This window comes from Rhincodon typus, chromosome 4 (genome assembly GCF_021869965.1).
Source record: "Rhincodon typus isolate 14 chromosome 4, sRhiTyp1.1, whole genome shotgun sequence".
NCBI lineage: Eukaryota > Metazoa > Chordata > Chondrichthyes > Orectolobiformes > Rhincodontidae > Rhincodon > Rhincodon typus.
The window spans coordinates 110,827,297-110,843,933 of NC_063335.1; the positions used below are offsets into that span (position 1 = coordinate 110,827,297).

The 16,637-nt window shown below is 41.5% G+C and overlaps 1 protein-coding gene across 1 annotated transcript in view; it reads left to right on the top strand.

Moving 5' to 3' along the window:
- Nucleotides 1–11,454, top strand: part of LOC125482987 (leucine-rich glioma-inactivated protein 1-like) — a 34,904-nt gene extending 23,450 nt beyond the window's left edge. Inside the window, exons 3-5 of the mRNA XM_048596198.1 lie at nt 3,093–3,262; nt 3,350–3,514; nt 10,179–11,454. Of these exons, the coding sequence (XP_048452155.1) occupies nt 3,093–3,262; nt 3,350–3,514; nt 10,179–10,999 (1,156 nt within the window). The 3' untranslated portion in view covers nt 11,000–11,454. The remainder of the gene's footprint in view (nt 1–3,092; nt 3,263–3,349; nt 3,515–10,178) is intronic.
- The last annotated feature ends 5,183 nt before the right edge of the window (nt 11,455–16,637 follow it).

Sequence of the window (16,637 nt, forward strand, 5' to 3'; positions counted from 1 at the left end):
TTTCTAACCTCACTCCTTGCCTGAGGTGTGGTGAGTCACAGGTTAAACTCATGACCAGGCATCTCTCTCTCCAATGGGAGTGCATCCCTATAGCCCTATGGGATTGTGGCAACATTACCATTTAGGAGATTGGAAGAAGACAGATGGAAACTCCAGGTGCCAATTTTAACATAATAGGGATTCAAGGTCAGTATTTCCAAGCCCCAAGTTCAATCTGCACATTATTTTGCTCCTTGTTAGCCGATGTCTCACAAGATTTTTCATTCATCAGGATAACTTTAAACAAATCCATCTGGCAAGTCATGACAAGATTGATCACTGCTTATTTTGCACTCAATTTAATTATGCCTTCCATTAGAGTTAACTAATCTTTTCTCAGCATCTGAGAAGGGAAAGGACAAAGTAGATTGGTCAAGTGCTACCTGCCTCCATTCCAGATGCTTTAGATGATGACCTTGTTCCAGGCAATCACCACATGTTGCTGGATTTTTTAATAATGCCAACTGCCTTCAATCTTGAGGTATCACTGTTGTTGGTGTGTACTTGGCTGTCTCCCTGATGATAGGAATTGAAGGATCAACTGTTTTAGATTTCGCATCTGCTAGATTGCTTATGTCCTGCCTGTGGAAGATGACCCTCAGAACAGATTTTACGATTTTTTAGGATATCCATCCACCTTGGATATTTGCTAGTTTGCAGGTTTTGATGAATTTACCATTACCGTTGGCTGCAACAAGATCATCTACTTTGTACAAGTTTTCCTCTGGCACTTGACAGTGTGAGCTGGCAGCTAGGTTTTAAAACAATTCAGTAGTTTCATGGTCACCATTACTAATATGAACTTTTAAATTCCAAATTAAATTAGTTTAGTTTAAACATCACAGCTGCTTGGTGGGATTTGAATTTATGACTTCAGATTATCAATCTGGATTAATAATTACTGGATTAGCAATCCAGCAACATAACACTATGTTACCATACTATTTAAATTGAAAACAGTTTTCTGATGTCCTCAATGTCAAAGTTATCTACCTTTGCCAATTGTTTCTGGTCTCTGGCCAGGAGTTAGGAATTTGGACACTTTGAACAAAGGAAAACAGAAATTGCTGCAGAAATGCAGCAGGTCTGGCTGCATCAGTGAAGAGAAAACAGAGTTAAGTCCAGTGACCCTTCTTCAGAAGTATTAGGATCTTGGGTTCTTAGTACCAAAAAATTTCTGCCATCTTCAGTGAAACAATTCTCTTGCATTTTGTAATCTGAGTATTTAACTGTGGAATTTGCTGAGTTATGTGTGTCATACGTCAGTGGTGATACTGCTGATTTGGATGATCTAGATTCAAGATTGCAAAACATTCTGCTTGGATTTTGCCCTGAGTTTGGTTGTTCAGTTGGGGACATATTGGTTGTCAAAGCGCACAAGCTTTTGGGTGATACTCTGGCAAGAACAGAGTTGCAGTCTTGGTGGTACAACTTGTATTTCTTTCAGCTGGCCCTGAGAGTACTGCATGGGAATTCTACGTATTTGTTTTGTTACTAAGTGTTTGCAGAGGCTTTGATTTGGTTCATGTTTGCACTTCCCCCACTCAGTATTGTATGGTTATTTGCTCACTAGGCAGCAGCCTGGATTCTTGGAGGTGGGTTGGAGGTAGGTTTGACACCTTGAGTTGGTGAGGATTAAACTGCACTATTTCAGTATCTTGGCTCTGTTGAGTTTCCTCATGATGTGGAGGTGCCGCTGTTGGCACACGACACCAGGTTATAGTCCAACAGGTTTATTTGAAAGCACAAGCTTTCGGAGTCTTACCTCTTCTTCAGGTGTTAGTGAGAGAGGTAGTATCAGACACAGAATTTATAAGTAAAAGATCAAAGGGTCACACCAGTTATGAGGACGTACTAAACAAACCTAAGATGCTGTTAAATCTTTTATTAGTTAGAAGGTTTTAATTGATTAATATGTATATGTAAATCTCCAGTGACAGTGAAGTCACTGTCCTGAGAAAACTAAAGGTTTTATCAGTGTAAAGAAGTGGTGACATTTTAGGTCAGGCAATGCATTTTAAGGGTGAGGCCTTGTTTCTTTACATATAGGAAACTTTTCTTTTTTGATTAAAGAAAATAAAGCAGAAAGGAATTTAGGTCAATATCCAACCAAAATATATCAGAAAAGGAAATGTTTGAAGAAGAAGTCTGTTAAATTGACAGCCGATTTAGAATACTCATCAATGTCCAAAGTCACCATTAAACATTAACATCAAACATACAGTGTGTGGAAATTCACTCTTTTATTGAGTGCTGATCCCAGGCAACTTACACTGTCTGGAGGCTCATTTTGGTGCATCTGATTTGTCAGGAGCTTGGTATTAATTTATAATGATATAACACTAATTGATGAAGTTTCATTTAAAAAGAAATGTTTTCTTAGGGTGAGACAGGACACTGGGTGGAAGTATTGTGCTATGAGCAAAAAAAAATTAACAAGTACTTGTTACAAGTATGTAATAGTTCATATGACGTTTATTTTCTTTTATCCCACTGAATTTTCCTTACTGTTAGCAATTTTTCAACATTCTCTACCATAGAATAGAAAAAGTAAAAATGTGATGTGGAACTGTTTTGCTAAAATTTGATTATAATTACTGTAAAACAATTCAAAAAGGAAACTTTTTTTCTTTTTTGATGTCTACTTAAGACATCGTTAAAGAAAATGAATTGATTCCTGAAACTGTTACGTTGTCAAGGCATCTTTATAGTTTATATTCTTACAGCATAATCAGCTTTGGCAAACAGAAAACAGCTCTTGTTTATTCATTAAATTAAGCAAGACTTGAAGAAGATATTTTGGAGTTGCTTATTTGACTTCCCAGTATTTTTAGTTGATGTTGAAAACTTAATACTCAGAAAACTTGTGAAAGTACAGTTGCTTAATTTTATTTTGAACATTTACATGCAATGATACTGCATCTCTGTGCTTTTAAGCCTGGCATTTTCCAACTGTGTAAATACTTGTTTTCAAGCACAGGAAAGCTGATGTTCCTCCATCAGCTGTGAATTTCCAAAGACTATTTCTGAATCATAATTATGTTTCTTTGCAGAGATCTTAGAGGGAATTCTTTTCATTGTGATTGCAAACTGAAATGGCTAGTGGCGTGGTTAAGCAGCACAAATGCAACGGTTGATCAGGTTGACTGTGCCAGTCCAGTGGAGTATCAGGATGATAAAATTAATAATCTCTCACTGAAGGAATTTGACTGCATAACTACAGGTGAGTGCAGCAAGTATTTTCATCAGGATTAAAATTGAACAGTCTAATTTACCTATCAACTAATTTCTGCCTTTTTTGATTTTTCAGAATTTGTCCTTGATCAGTCTCTACAGTTTCAGTCCCTTTCCATTGAAGCCTTCACTTTCATGAATGATGCCCATGTTGTTATTGCTCAACCTATCGTGGGGAAGTGCAGCTTTTTTGAATGGGATCACGTGGAGATGGTTTTCAGAAATTATGACAACATTGTTGGTAAAATAATCAGTTCCCTGAAACAGTAATCTGTGTTGAAATTGTAATGAACTGTTTAAGCTCCTTTGATCCTTTTCACTGTAAACCGGTAAGTGCCCAACATGCTGGTTCCTGTGTCAACTGATATTGGTAACAGTTCCATCTTTACGTATTGTCCATCTCTTGTTCAATTCTGCCTTGTAAAACCTCTCCTCAGAAAATAACCTTTACTCCAATGTCCTTGCAAACTACTGCTCATCTTAAACCTCCTTTTTCTCTCCAAAGTTCTCAACTGTGTTGCTTTCTTTCAAATCTGTTTCCATCTTTTCAGGAACTGCATGCTTGAATAAGGTTTCTGCCCCTAACATAGTACTTAAACAGCTGTTTTCAAGTCACAGATGACAAAAGTAAACTTCCCTCCTTGATCTCCCTTCAGCTTTTGACATTCTCCTCGAACTCCTCTCCATAATCATCCAGTTGGCTGGGATTGTTTTCACCTTGGACCCAATCCTTATATTTTTTTCCTTCATTCAGGGCAAATGGGAGCTGCAGGCTGGGCCAATATTTATTAAAAATCCTTTATTGCCTTTGAAAGGTGGTGAAGTGCCTTCTTGCACCTAACACCATAGTGCTTTTAGAGAGGGAGTTCCAGGATTTTGACCCAGCGATGTCCTGGAGCTGGGATAACTGACCCACAACCTTTGTGCTGGGTATGATTCCAAGCAGCAGGGAGTTAACCTGTGAGTCTGAGTCATTGACACCAGTTTTGGTAGGGTTCCCTGATGCCACGTTTGGTGAAAATATGGCCTTGATGTCAAGGGCAGTCACTTTCACCTCATCTCTGGAGTTCAGTTCTTTTGTCTATGTTTGAACCAAGGCTATAATGAGGTCAGGAGCTGAGTGGCCCTGGTGGAATGCAAACTTAGCATCAGTGAGCAGGATATTGCTTAGCAAATGCTGCTTGATAGCACTGTTAATGACACCTTCCATCACTTTATTGATAACCAAGAGTAGACTGAAGGCCCAGTAAATGGCTAGGTTAGATTTGTCCTGCTTTTGTGTACAGGACACACCAGTGCAATTTTCCACATCACTGGGTACTTGCCAATATTATAGCTTTACTGGAACAGCTTGGCTAGACACATGGTAAGTTCTAGAGCACAGGTCTTCAGTATTATTGCTGGAATATTGTCAGGGTACATAGTCTTTGCAGTATTCAGTGCCTTCATCTGTTTCTTGATATCAAGTAGAGTGATTCGAACTGGATGAAGAATGGCATCTGTGATACTGGGGGCATGCAAAGCAGGCTGAGACTCATACAATTTGCACTTCTGGCTGAAGACTTTTTTTTATTCATTGATGGGATGTGGACATCGATGGATGTGCCAGCATTTATTGCCTAAATTAGTTGTCCTTGAGCAGATGGTTGAGAGGTGCCTTCTTGAATCCCCCTATCCATTTGTTGTAGGGAGGGAGTTCTAACATTTCAGCCCAGTGACACTGAAGGAATGGCAGTTGCCAACTCAGGATGGTGAATGGTTTGGAAGGGAATTTTCAGGTGAAGCTGTTCCCTTGTATATGCTGCCTTTGTCCTTTTTTATGGTATTGGTCACAGATTTTGAAGGTGCTGTCTAAGGTGTCTTGGTGAACTTCTGCAGAGCAGCGTATAATGGCCAATCATGTCTGTGCTGCTGAAAATTGAGTCTCCGAGCTTCATCATTTGTATTGTAGTCTTGATAATTACAACAATAGAGGTACAGATCCAGACACCTTTTAAAATAGTTGAGGGTTTCTGTCTCTGTTCCCCCTTCAGGCAGTGAGTTCCAGATCCCTACCACCCTTCGGGTGAAACCGCATTTCCTAATCTCCCATCTAATCTTTCCACAGTTCACTTTAAATCCATGTTCTGTAGTCAGTAACCATTTTGCTAAGGTCCTTTCCATCCCTTTATTCAGGTCCCTGACAATTTTATATATCTTGACTGAATCTCCTCTAAGTCTTCTCTGTTCCAAGGAGAACAAACCCAACCTGTGCAATTTTTCCTTATAACTGAATTTCTTGACTCTTGGCCACATCTTCATCAATCTTCTCTGCACCCTCTCTAGTGCATTTCTGTAATGAGGTGAAAAGACTCAAGTTATGGAATAAGTAAAACATATGCCTCACTGACCATTGTCCCCTATAACGATGGCAGCCCTAAACTCAGGGCCTAACTCAAAAGAAAGCCATGTGATGACCAGATCAGTGTAAACATGGGACCAGAAACTTCTTAATGGGTTTTACTCACAATACATCTTTGTGAAGCCTCCTCTCAGACCCCCTAACTCCGTTGGTCCTCACTCACTTGTAGATGGTTTGTACTGCTGTTATTGAGCATCAGTGGTGGATGTGGTGCCATTCAAGTGGGCTGCTTTGTCCTGAATAGTGTAAAACATCTTCAGTGTTGTTGGAGCTGTGCTCATCCAGGCAAGTGGGACTACTCCATCAAGCTCTTGACTTGTGCCTTGAGGATGGTGGACAGGATTTGGGGAGTCAGGATGTGAGTTATTCACTGTAGGATTCCTAGCCATATGGTGAGTCCAGTCCAGTTTCTGGTCAATGGTAACCCCCAGGATGTTGATACTGGGGGATTCAGTAGGGGTGACGCGATTTAATGTCAAGGGCTGACAATTAAATTCTCTCTTGTTGGAGATGGTCATTGCCTAGCATTTGTGTGACATGAATGTTTCTTGCCACTTGTCAATCAAACCTGGATATTGTCCATTCTTGCTACATTTGAAACTGGATTGTTTTAGTATCCGCGGAGTCACAAACAGTACTGAACATTAGCAATCTTCAACAAACATCCCCACTTCTGACTTTATGATGGAGGGAAGATCATTGATGAAGCAGCTGAATATGGGATGGGCCAAGGTCACTACCTTGAGGAACTCTTGCAGAGATGTCCTGGAGCTGCTTTGCCTGACTTCCAAAAACCACAAGCTTCTTCCTATGTGCCAGGTATGACTCTAATCAGCAGAAAGTTTTCTCTATGATTCCCATTGACTTCAGTTTTGCTGGAGCTCCCTGATATCACACTTGGTCAAATGTAGCTTTGATGTCAAGGGCAGTCACTCTAACCTCACCTCTGAAATTCAGCCCCTTTGTCCATGTTTAAACCAAGGCTATAATGAGGTCAGGACCTGAGAGGACCAAACTGAGCGGCACTGGGTGGGTTATTGCTAAGCAAGTGCTGCTTGATTGTGCGTTTGGTGATACTTTCCATCACTCCACTGCTGATCAAGAGTGGTAATGGCAGGGTTGGATTTGTCCTGCTCTCTCTCTCTCTGCAGGACTTAGCTAGGTAATTTTCTGCAAATGTTAGACTTCACAGTCAAATTTTTTGCACTGATGTACTGGACTTGCCCATCATTGAGGATTGAGATACTTGTGGAACCTCCTCCTCCAGTGAGTTGTAAGCCTCCACCATACACAACTGGATGTGGCAGGGCTACAAGGTTTAAATATGATCTATTGGTCATGGAATCACTTAACACTGTCCCTTGCTGTTCCTGCTGTTTGACATAAACATGGTCCTATGCAGTTATTTATCTATCTAACCCTAGCCAGAGCATCACTTGCCATGGTTTCTCCTGCACTGTTACCTCTGGTGTCTCTGAAGGTTCTGTTCTTAGCTTTTCTCCTATTTCTTACATGTTGCCCCTTCTGAAATAACCTCAAAATGCAGCTTTAGTTTTCACATATACATTGACATCAACCTATCCTTCATCACCCACTTTCTTGGTTGTCCACTGTTGCGAAATTATCAGACTGCTTATCTGATATCCGGTGCTGGACAAACAAGAAATTTCCTCCAACTGAATATTGTGAAGACTGAAACTATTGCCTTTGATTGCTGCTCCAAAATCCATTTCCTAACACAGACCCTATCCATCTCTCTGGCAATAGTTGCAACCTTGGTGTCATTTTGGATACCAAGATAAGTTTATGACTGTATATTTACGCCATCACAAAGATCACCTTTTTGTATCATCGTCCAAATCCACTCCTGCCAGCTGATCTGCTGCTGAAATCCTTTCCCAAAGCTTTAATACTACTAGATTTGTCTATTCTAATACACTCCTTTAATGAAAACAGAAAGTGCTGTTCAGGCTCAGCTGCAACTGTAGAGAGAGAAAAAGAGTTAACATTTTGACTCCGGTATAACTTCTTCAGAACTGAAGGGTTGCTGGAAAAGTGATGATGTAGAAAAGATGGGTAGAGGAGCAAGTGGAACAGATTGTCAAGCAAAAGGCAAAAGGAGTGCTGCTGATGGTGGAGAAGAGACCTGCTGTCTTTCTCCAGCTCTTTCTGATCTGATTTCAGATCTGCAGCATCCACAGTACTTTGTTTTTATTTTGATACATTCCTAGCTGGACTCCCACATTCTAGCCTTGGTACCCAAAACATGAAAATATAAGAATAGGAGCTAGAGTGGGCCATTTTTCCCTTTGTAACAGCTGTGCCATGCAATAAGATCGTGCCTGGTCTTTTACCTCAGTCTACCTCCCTGTGCTGTGCCATATCCCTCAATTCCCTTAGTCATCAAAACTTGAAGTATGTCTTGAATATACTCAACAGCTGACTTTCCACATTTGTCTAGGGTGGAAAATTTCAAAGATTCACAACTCTTTGAATAAAGAAATTTCTCCTCAATTCAGTCATAATTGGCCAACCCCTTATTCTGGAACTGTGATTCCATGTTCTGGATTCCCCTGCCAATAGAAATATGTTCTCAGCACCTGTTTTTCAAGTGACTTAAGATTTTAGGTGTTGAAATGAGATTGCCTCTCATTCTTCTGGACTCTGGGGAATATAGGGTATCTATCAATCTCCCCTTATAAGGCAATCCACTTCTCTCAAGAACAAGACTAGTGAATCTTGCACTCCATCTTGGGCAGGTATATACTTTATGTACAGAGACCAAAACTGCACTTAGTACTCAGGGTGTGACTTCTCCAACACTCTTTAGAACTGCAATAAAATGTATTTATTCTTACACTCCAGTCCCTTTGGAACAAAAGCTGTCAATTCACCAGACTTGTTCCTGAGATGGTGGGATTGCTTTATGAAATGAAAATGGGCAAACTGGGCTTGTATTTTCTAGAGTTGCAAAGAATGAGAAGTGATTTCGTTGAAACCTACAAAATACTTAAAGGGATAGACAGGGTAGATGCAGATATGATGTCTCCCTAGCTGAGATGTCTCAAACCAGGATGCACAAAATAAGAGGGATTCCGTAGGAAACTGAGATGAGAATTTTTTTTTAACTCAAAGGGTAGCGAATCTTTGGAATTCTCTATCCAGAAGGCTGTGAAAGCTCAATCTTTGAGTCTATTTAAACTGGAAGTTGAGAGATTTCCGATTATCAGTGGGTGTAGAGGGTTATCTGTTGGTGTGGGTAAAAGGCATTGAAGTGCTCAACCAGTCATGACCGTATTGAATGGTGATATGGGGCTTGAAGGGGTGAATGTTTTCCTCCTATTCCTACATTCTTATCAGGCCATTTGCATTCTTAATTGCTTGCTTTACTTGCATATTAACTGTCCTTGTTTCATGTACGAGGAAACTCCTTTCTCACGTCAAATCCGTTCACCCATTACCTCATGCTTTATGAAATACGTTGGCTCTCAGTTAAGTAATGCCTTTATTTTAAAATTCTTGTTCTGCTTTGCACATCTTTCCATGACCTCATCCTTCCCTACCTCTGTAATCTCCTCTCGCCATACATGCCCTCCAAAGAGCATCCCTCTACCAGCATCCCTCTAATTCCAGACTCATGAATATTCCCAATTAATCATGACACCCTTGGTGACTGTAGCTTCAGCTGCCTTCTGTCTCAGTTTTGAAATTTCCTTCCTAAACGTGGCAATTTTCCTTTCATCATTTAAAACACTCCTCAAAGCCTATCTTCATTGACAAAGCCTTTGGTCATATGTTCTAAAATTTGCTTATAGGGTTTGAATATCATATTAAAATGCTCCCATGAATCGTCTTGGGATATATTATTTTGTTAAAGGTTGTGTGTATAAATACAAGTTGTTAGAGTAACCTGTCCAGTTTTAGGCCTGACAATTTGAGATCCCTATGCTCCTCTAACTATGGCCTCCTCCCTGTCTCCAATTTTCAATTCATTGCTTTTAGTGGCCATGTCCTAAATTTTAAAAATCTCTACCTAAACCTCTCTGCTTCTCTACTTCATTTTCCTCCTCAAAGATGCTCTTAAAATATGTATGTGACCAAGTTTTTGGTCACCTAATACCTTTAAATCTGGAGACCACAGCGGGTCAGGCAGCATCCATGGAGAGAGAACAAGCTAATGTTTCGAGTCTAGATGACTCTAGATGACCTGCTATGATCTCCAGCATTGGTTGTTTTCAGTACAGATTCCAGCAGTAATTTGCTCCTACCTTTAAATCTGGTTTGGTCTGAAATTTTATTTTTAACACCCTTGGGTAGCTTTACTGCTTTAAAGACATTTTATATGCAAACTGTTAATTATTAAGACGTTTTCCCCATTCTGGGGCCCTATTCCACTGTTTCTGTTCCAACTATGACAACAAAATTGACAGCACTAACAATGTTAACAGTGTTAGATTCTTTTTTCTCTGCACATTAATAATTAACTTTCCTTCTCCTGGCGTAGGCAGCTCCACTGTGTTTTGCAAACCACTGATCATTGATGCTCAGCTGTTTGTTATTGTGGCCCAGCTGTTTGGCGGCTCCCATATCTACAAAAGGGATAGTTTTTCTAACAAGTTCATCAAGATGCAAGACGTGGACAACTTCAAAATCAGAAAACCCAATGACATTGAAACATTTGAAATAGAAGGAGAGAGGTACTTTGTGATTGCAGACACTTCAAAGGCTGGTTCAACTACTGTGTACAAGTGGAATGGAAATGGATTTTACTCCCATCAGAGTCTCCATTCTTGGTTCAGAGACACAGATGTGGAATATCTTGAAATAGCTAACAAGCCACATTTAATCTTGTCAAGTAGTTCCCAACGTCCTGTCATCTTCCAGTGGAATAAAAGCCAGAAGGAGTTTGTGTGGCGCACGGATATCCCAGACATGGAAGATGTGTACGCAGTGAAACATTTTGTTGTTAATGATGATCTCTACATTTGCCTGAACAGATTCATAGGCGACTCCAAAATGATGAAATGGGAGAACTCCAGGTTTGTGGTGAAACAGTCCTTTCCCTCCCGCGGTGCCATGGTTTTTCAACCTCTCAGAATAAACAACTGGCAGTATGCTATCCTTGGGAGTGACTACTCATTCACCCAGATCTACCGCTGGGAAAACAATAAAGAGAAATTTGTAAAATTCCAAGAACTAAACATCCAGGCTCCGCGATCATTTACATTTGTGGTGACAGACAATCGTGAGTTCATGTTCAGCTCAAGTTTCAAAGGAAATACACAAATATACAAACATATCACCATTGATTTGAGCACAATATGAGAAAACATTCAAGCCTATTTAAGAATCAGTAAAATGACATCTTAAAAGTAGCTTTGGGAAATAATATTTACATGGACGTGATAATGAAACATATGCATGATTTATCATTGTTCTGCAATGAATGCTATCAGGTTCCGGTTTACTGGGAAAAATATTTCTATTCCTAGTGTTCATTTTCCCTATTTTCGATTGCATTACGCATAGTGGTTTCTGAACTCTTACCGTAACACAGCGAGCAATTAACTGTTGTACTTTGCTGATGCAAGCTGTAAATATATGTGTAATCATACCTGTTACTACAGCCAATATTGAGATGTACATTTTCATTTATTTATTCTACTGAATGAACAATCTTACAAATAAAATCTTTACATTTTGGGTTGTTTTTAACAAAAATTATTTCACACCATTAACTCCTGAAGGAAAATGTTCTCTTTGCTAATGTGAGAAATATTATGTGGAAGATTTTGATTGTTCCTGTTTATATTCAAATAAATATGCTTGTTTCCCAAGAAATATGTTTATGATTTTGCTACAGTTAGCAAGCAGCAGTCTGTTTGAACTTATTAATGATTTCTCTACATAGGCATCTCCCTCCTTAGTCTAATATAAATACAATCATCATTTGTTTAAAGTTTTGTGCCAATCTGTTCACCTATTTGGTGGTGCTATTAGAATTTAAAAAATCGTAATTAAGACCTAAAATAATACCCTCTTAGCTATCCAATTAGGCCAGAGAATCTACTGCAATGGTTTCTGTTTCTGTCCTTTGTCTTTGAAATCATCCAAGGAAGACAAAAGCCATTGGTTTCAGCTTCTGCCACAGACTTCTGTTTTCTCACCCCCAATTCCTCTCACCGGCAATTCAATTTCTGTTTTTGGCCACTGTCCCATGATGATCCAGACTGTTTGCAACCTATGTGGCCTTGAGCTGTCCTTCTGACATCCGTCCCTGTCCATCAGAAAAATGCCTACTCCACCCCCATAAATCGTTGTTTAGTGCCTCTGCCTCATCCCATCCACTGCCAAGTTCTTATCCGTTGTTACTTCTATCTCAACTATTCCAATGCTGTCTTAGTCATCTGACCATCTTTTACTTTCCACACACCTGAACTCCTCCAAAACTCAATTGCCTATTTTCTAACCATTCCCAGCTTAACACCAATCATTCATCCCTGTGCTCAATGATCTACATTGGTTCCTGTTCCACCAACATACCAAATATAAAATTCTCACCTTATACTGAATTTGCTCAGTGGGTTTGGACTAGCCCTCACGCAGCTCTGTGAGCTCTGAATTGCATAACAGGTCAGAATTACTGCGCGATGAATTACACAAAGGTACATATGTTCATCATCAGTAAATTGGTATTTTAGTGTTGTAGCCTCAATGATACATTGAACAGGCATGAAAATAAAGCTGATCCATTATAAAGGCCCATCAAAGACTCTCCAACTGCCAGCAAGGAAACTTTCGCTTTGGGGGTTCAGAGAGTCTGAGAAAGTAGCTGATGAGAAACTGACAACTAATGAGGACTCAGAGGTGATAGCAGAGCAGCAAATTGACAAGCACAAAGCAGACCATTTCTTTCTTACAGATTTCTACTTTTTGCATTTGCATACACAAATAACATTTTATTAAGGAAGAATACTTTATTTAATGCTTTTGAGAAACTTCCAAGCTGTTTACATGCTATGCTGGAAACATTGTAGAGGTGTAGCTCTGATGTATCTGTGGACATGTGAGAGGGTTTTTAAAATCTGCAGTCTAACTTGCAGCATCTCCATGGATCTCTGCAGGTAAGTCATTGAACTCAAATGCAAGTATGTTTCCTAATGACTAGTCATCAAGACGTTGGCTAGATTTTTTTTCTTTTTGAGACAAAGTGTGGAGGTGGACATATAAATTGGAGGAACATCTGATCGGGCGTCTCAATTATCTTCTTGTCAGCTCATTAAATGTGCAGGCGGGGTATGACACTGGATTTTATGGGCAGGAAGTTCTGAAACCTGTGGTGACTTCTGTCCTTCAATGTCCAGGTGCCATATTTAAAAGGCACCTGGGCAGAACCTCACTCTCTTCAACCCGGGAGCATCATTCAATCTCTGCTCATCACTCTCCCACCCCTGATGATCTGGGATAACAGGCAAAAGAAAAATGTGCCAGTCCCTCCCTTGATCTGCTCCTGAAGCCTGTCCAGGACAGAAGGGAAGTTCTTTTCCCAATGAATAGCAACAGAAGTCCTTTCTGACCAATGACAGCAGGCTGCATAGTGTTAGCTGCAGAGGTCAGCATCTGTGGAAAACTCGAGAAGCCGACTCCAGTGTCATGAGGATAAATGATCAGCTGTGCTCTGCTATAGTATGTGCCACTGACTACTCAGTGCCTCATTCTTCTATGCATGTGAGTTAGCATTGTAAGGTTGCCACTATAGAGGGTTATCGCATGAGAGGTTGGGTGCCACATATCTCCATCAGATGCCTAATGTTCAATCAATGTCTTTTACTCATATGTAGTAATACTGGTACTACAGTGGACACAAAAATAAAAGATAGCCTTTTGGTTTGAGTTCCTTTTGAGTTGAGCCTCCCCAGTCAGTCTTGATGGCATTAGCCAGTGTGGCTATCTCTCTTCAGCAGGTGTGCTGGCCCGATCAGGCCGTAGCTCACCATTTAACAACTGCATATTACTGGGACTCATGAGCTGATCAATGTGGATTAGCTTCACCTCCAACAATGTAAGCATTCGCACAAAGAAATGGCTTGGTAATGAAGGAATCAAACAATTGAAAAGGTTTGTAACCTCCGGAGCTGAGAGAAAAATGTCTGCTTCACAAGGTAGACACCTCATGACACTTTCTGAAGAAGGGTCTTGACCCGAAACATCAGCTTTCCTGCTCCTCTGATGCTGCTTGGCCTGCTGTGTTCATCCAGCTCAACATCTTGTTATCTCATGACACTTGTGTTTCCTGTTTTTGGCTAACAAGATTAAATCTGTAAATATAATTCCAGCAGACTGGAATGTTATTGAGAATTAATGACATGCTCATGAATGCAAAACAGATTCCTGGCCACGAACCCTAAAAGGTTCTGAGAAGTCAATTGCAAAGTTTCAGCATGCCATCGGGGAAAACTGTATTTTTGCTTCATGCCCAATTAAAGTTCCCCACCCACCCTTCTAATAGCCCCTGCTGGGTAAGGAAAATTTGACCTTGAGGTCTAACTGAAAGATTTTCACTCTTGGTTTTGAGAAGCTAAGCTATGGACTTTGATTCCAAAGGTTTGAGGTTCAGTTCTCACACAGGTTCATGTGTTCTCATGTCATCCTGAACCTAGCACATGGTGGCAGGGCTTATAGGCATCGCTGGCGAGGCCATCATTAATTGCCCATTTCTAGTTGCCCTTGAGAGGGTGGTGGTGAGCTGTCTTCTTCAACCACTGCAGTCCCTGTGTTGCAGGTAGACCCACAATATTGTTAGGGAGGGAAGTCCAAGATTTTGACCCAGCAGTACTGAGGAAACAGTGGCTTGGAGGGGAACTTGCAGATGGTGGTGTTCCCACATAACTGGTGTTCTGGTTCTTTAAGATGGAAGTGGTCACGAAATTAGAAGGTGTTGTCTAAGGAGCTTCGTTGGTGGTTGATGGAATGAATATTTGTTGTGCCAATCAAGCAGGCTACTTTGTGCTGGACGTACTTGAGAATGTCATCTTTGAGAGTGTGAGCACTTTAAATGGATCTTCCACTATTGATCGAGTGAACAGATTTTCAAAATGAAAACCCTGTACATGTTGAAAAGCCGTGAGATGGTGGGATTGTTTGGAGATTGACACATTGGGTGAACAACAGCAGGAGCCTGGGGAAGGTGGAGTTGAAGTTGGCAGATCATGAGATGTCATCTCCTGGCATACGCCCAGCCAGAGTTGGCAACACTTCTACATATTGTTGTTTAAAAGGTGTTGGTGCCAAAAAGGTAGTGACAACTCCTTTGGGGACGTGACAGGGAGAAGGGAAAGAAAACAGAAGCACTTTGGAAATGTACTGGTCCAAACTGGACCATTTCAGACCATGACCAGCCATTTCCAAGTTTTACTGTTTTTGTTTTGTCTTTGTGGCTGCTGTATCCAATGCAACATGATGCTATCAGTGAAACTGGAACAACATTTCACAGAGATATTATCTCCAGCAGACCCAGTTTATATTTCGGAGATAGCAAGAACTGGAGTCAGATCAATACAGCATGAAGCTGGAGGAACACAGCATGTCACGCAGCATCAGAGTCGACATTTCAGCTCGGAACCATTCTTCAGGACTGGGGAGGGGGAAGGGACCTGGAATAAATAGAGGGACTGGGGGATGGTGACAGGTGGATGCAGGTAGGGGGTAATGGCGATTGGTCAGTTGGCAAGGTGGGGCGGATAGGTGGGAAAGAAGATAGGCAGGTTGTGTCAGGTCAAGGAGGCGGGGATAAGAGGAAGAGTTGGACATGAGATGAGGCCGTGGTTGTGGAGGGGTGCAGTGGTGGTATGGTGTATTGACCTCTAAATCGTGGAGGCCAGCTGCCAACTCTCTGACGTCTCTTCCTACCACCCACTTGATTATGACCCCACCCCGCATCACCAAACCATCATCTCCCAGACCATCAATAACCTCATCACCTCAGGAGACCTCCCACCCACAGCCTCCAACCTCATTGTTCCTCAACTCCACACCACCTGTTTCTATCTCCCCCTCCCACTCCCTGGGTGACATGTCCATCCTGGGCCTCCCCAGTGTCACAATGGTGCCACCCGCAAACTGGAGGAGCAGCACCTCATATTCTGCCTTGGAAGCCTACAGCCCGATGGCCTAAATGTGGATTTTACCAGTTTCAAAATCTCTCCACCCCAGCCAAATCCCAAGAAGGGGAAAAGGAGGAAGTGGATTTGGTGAAGAGGTGGGTGTGGAAGAATGCCTGATGTACATTTAGGAAATCGCCACAGGTACCGTGGCGTTTTACTGGGTGAAAACTGACCCATGAACTGAACCTTGCTGCTTGTGGGATCTTGCTGTGCACAGGTTGACAGCTGCCATTCTCAAAAGTGAACACACATTGGGCTCCCACCTATCCCCTCCTCCCACCTCAAGCCCCACCCCCATCTCCGACCTACCAGCCTCATCCCGCCCCCTTGACCTGTCCGTCCTCCCTGGACTGACCTATCCCCTTCCTAACTCCCTACCTACACTCACCTTTACTGGCTCCATCCCCGCCTCTTCGACCTGTTTGTTTCCTCTCCACCTATCCTCTCCTCTATCCCTCTTCTATCCGCCTCCCCCTCTCTCCCTATTTATTTCAGAATCCCCTTCCCCTCCCCCTTTTCTGAAGAAGGGTCTAGGCCCGAAACGTCAACCTTCCTGCTCCTCTGATGCTGCTTGGCCTGCTGTGTTCATCCAGCTCTACACCTTGTTATCTCAGATTCTCCAGCATCTGCAGTTCCTACTATCTCTGAAACATTGGGCTATATATGTACCTTATTACCTCTTGAGTGATTTGGGTCGACCTGTGGGGCTGGAAGGTGCTATGTCAATGCACAGATAAGGGTCCCTCCTCACGGAGATGCTCTTGCGATAGGTTCAGGACGCGGTTTCTATGGCAACCGTA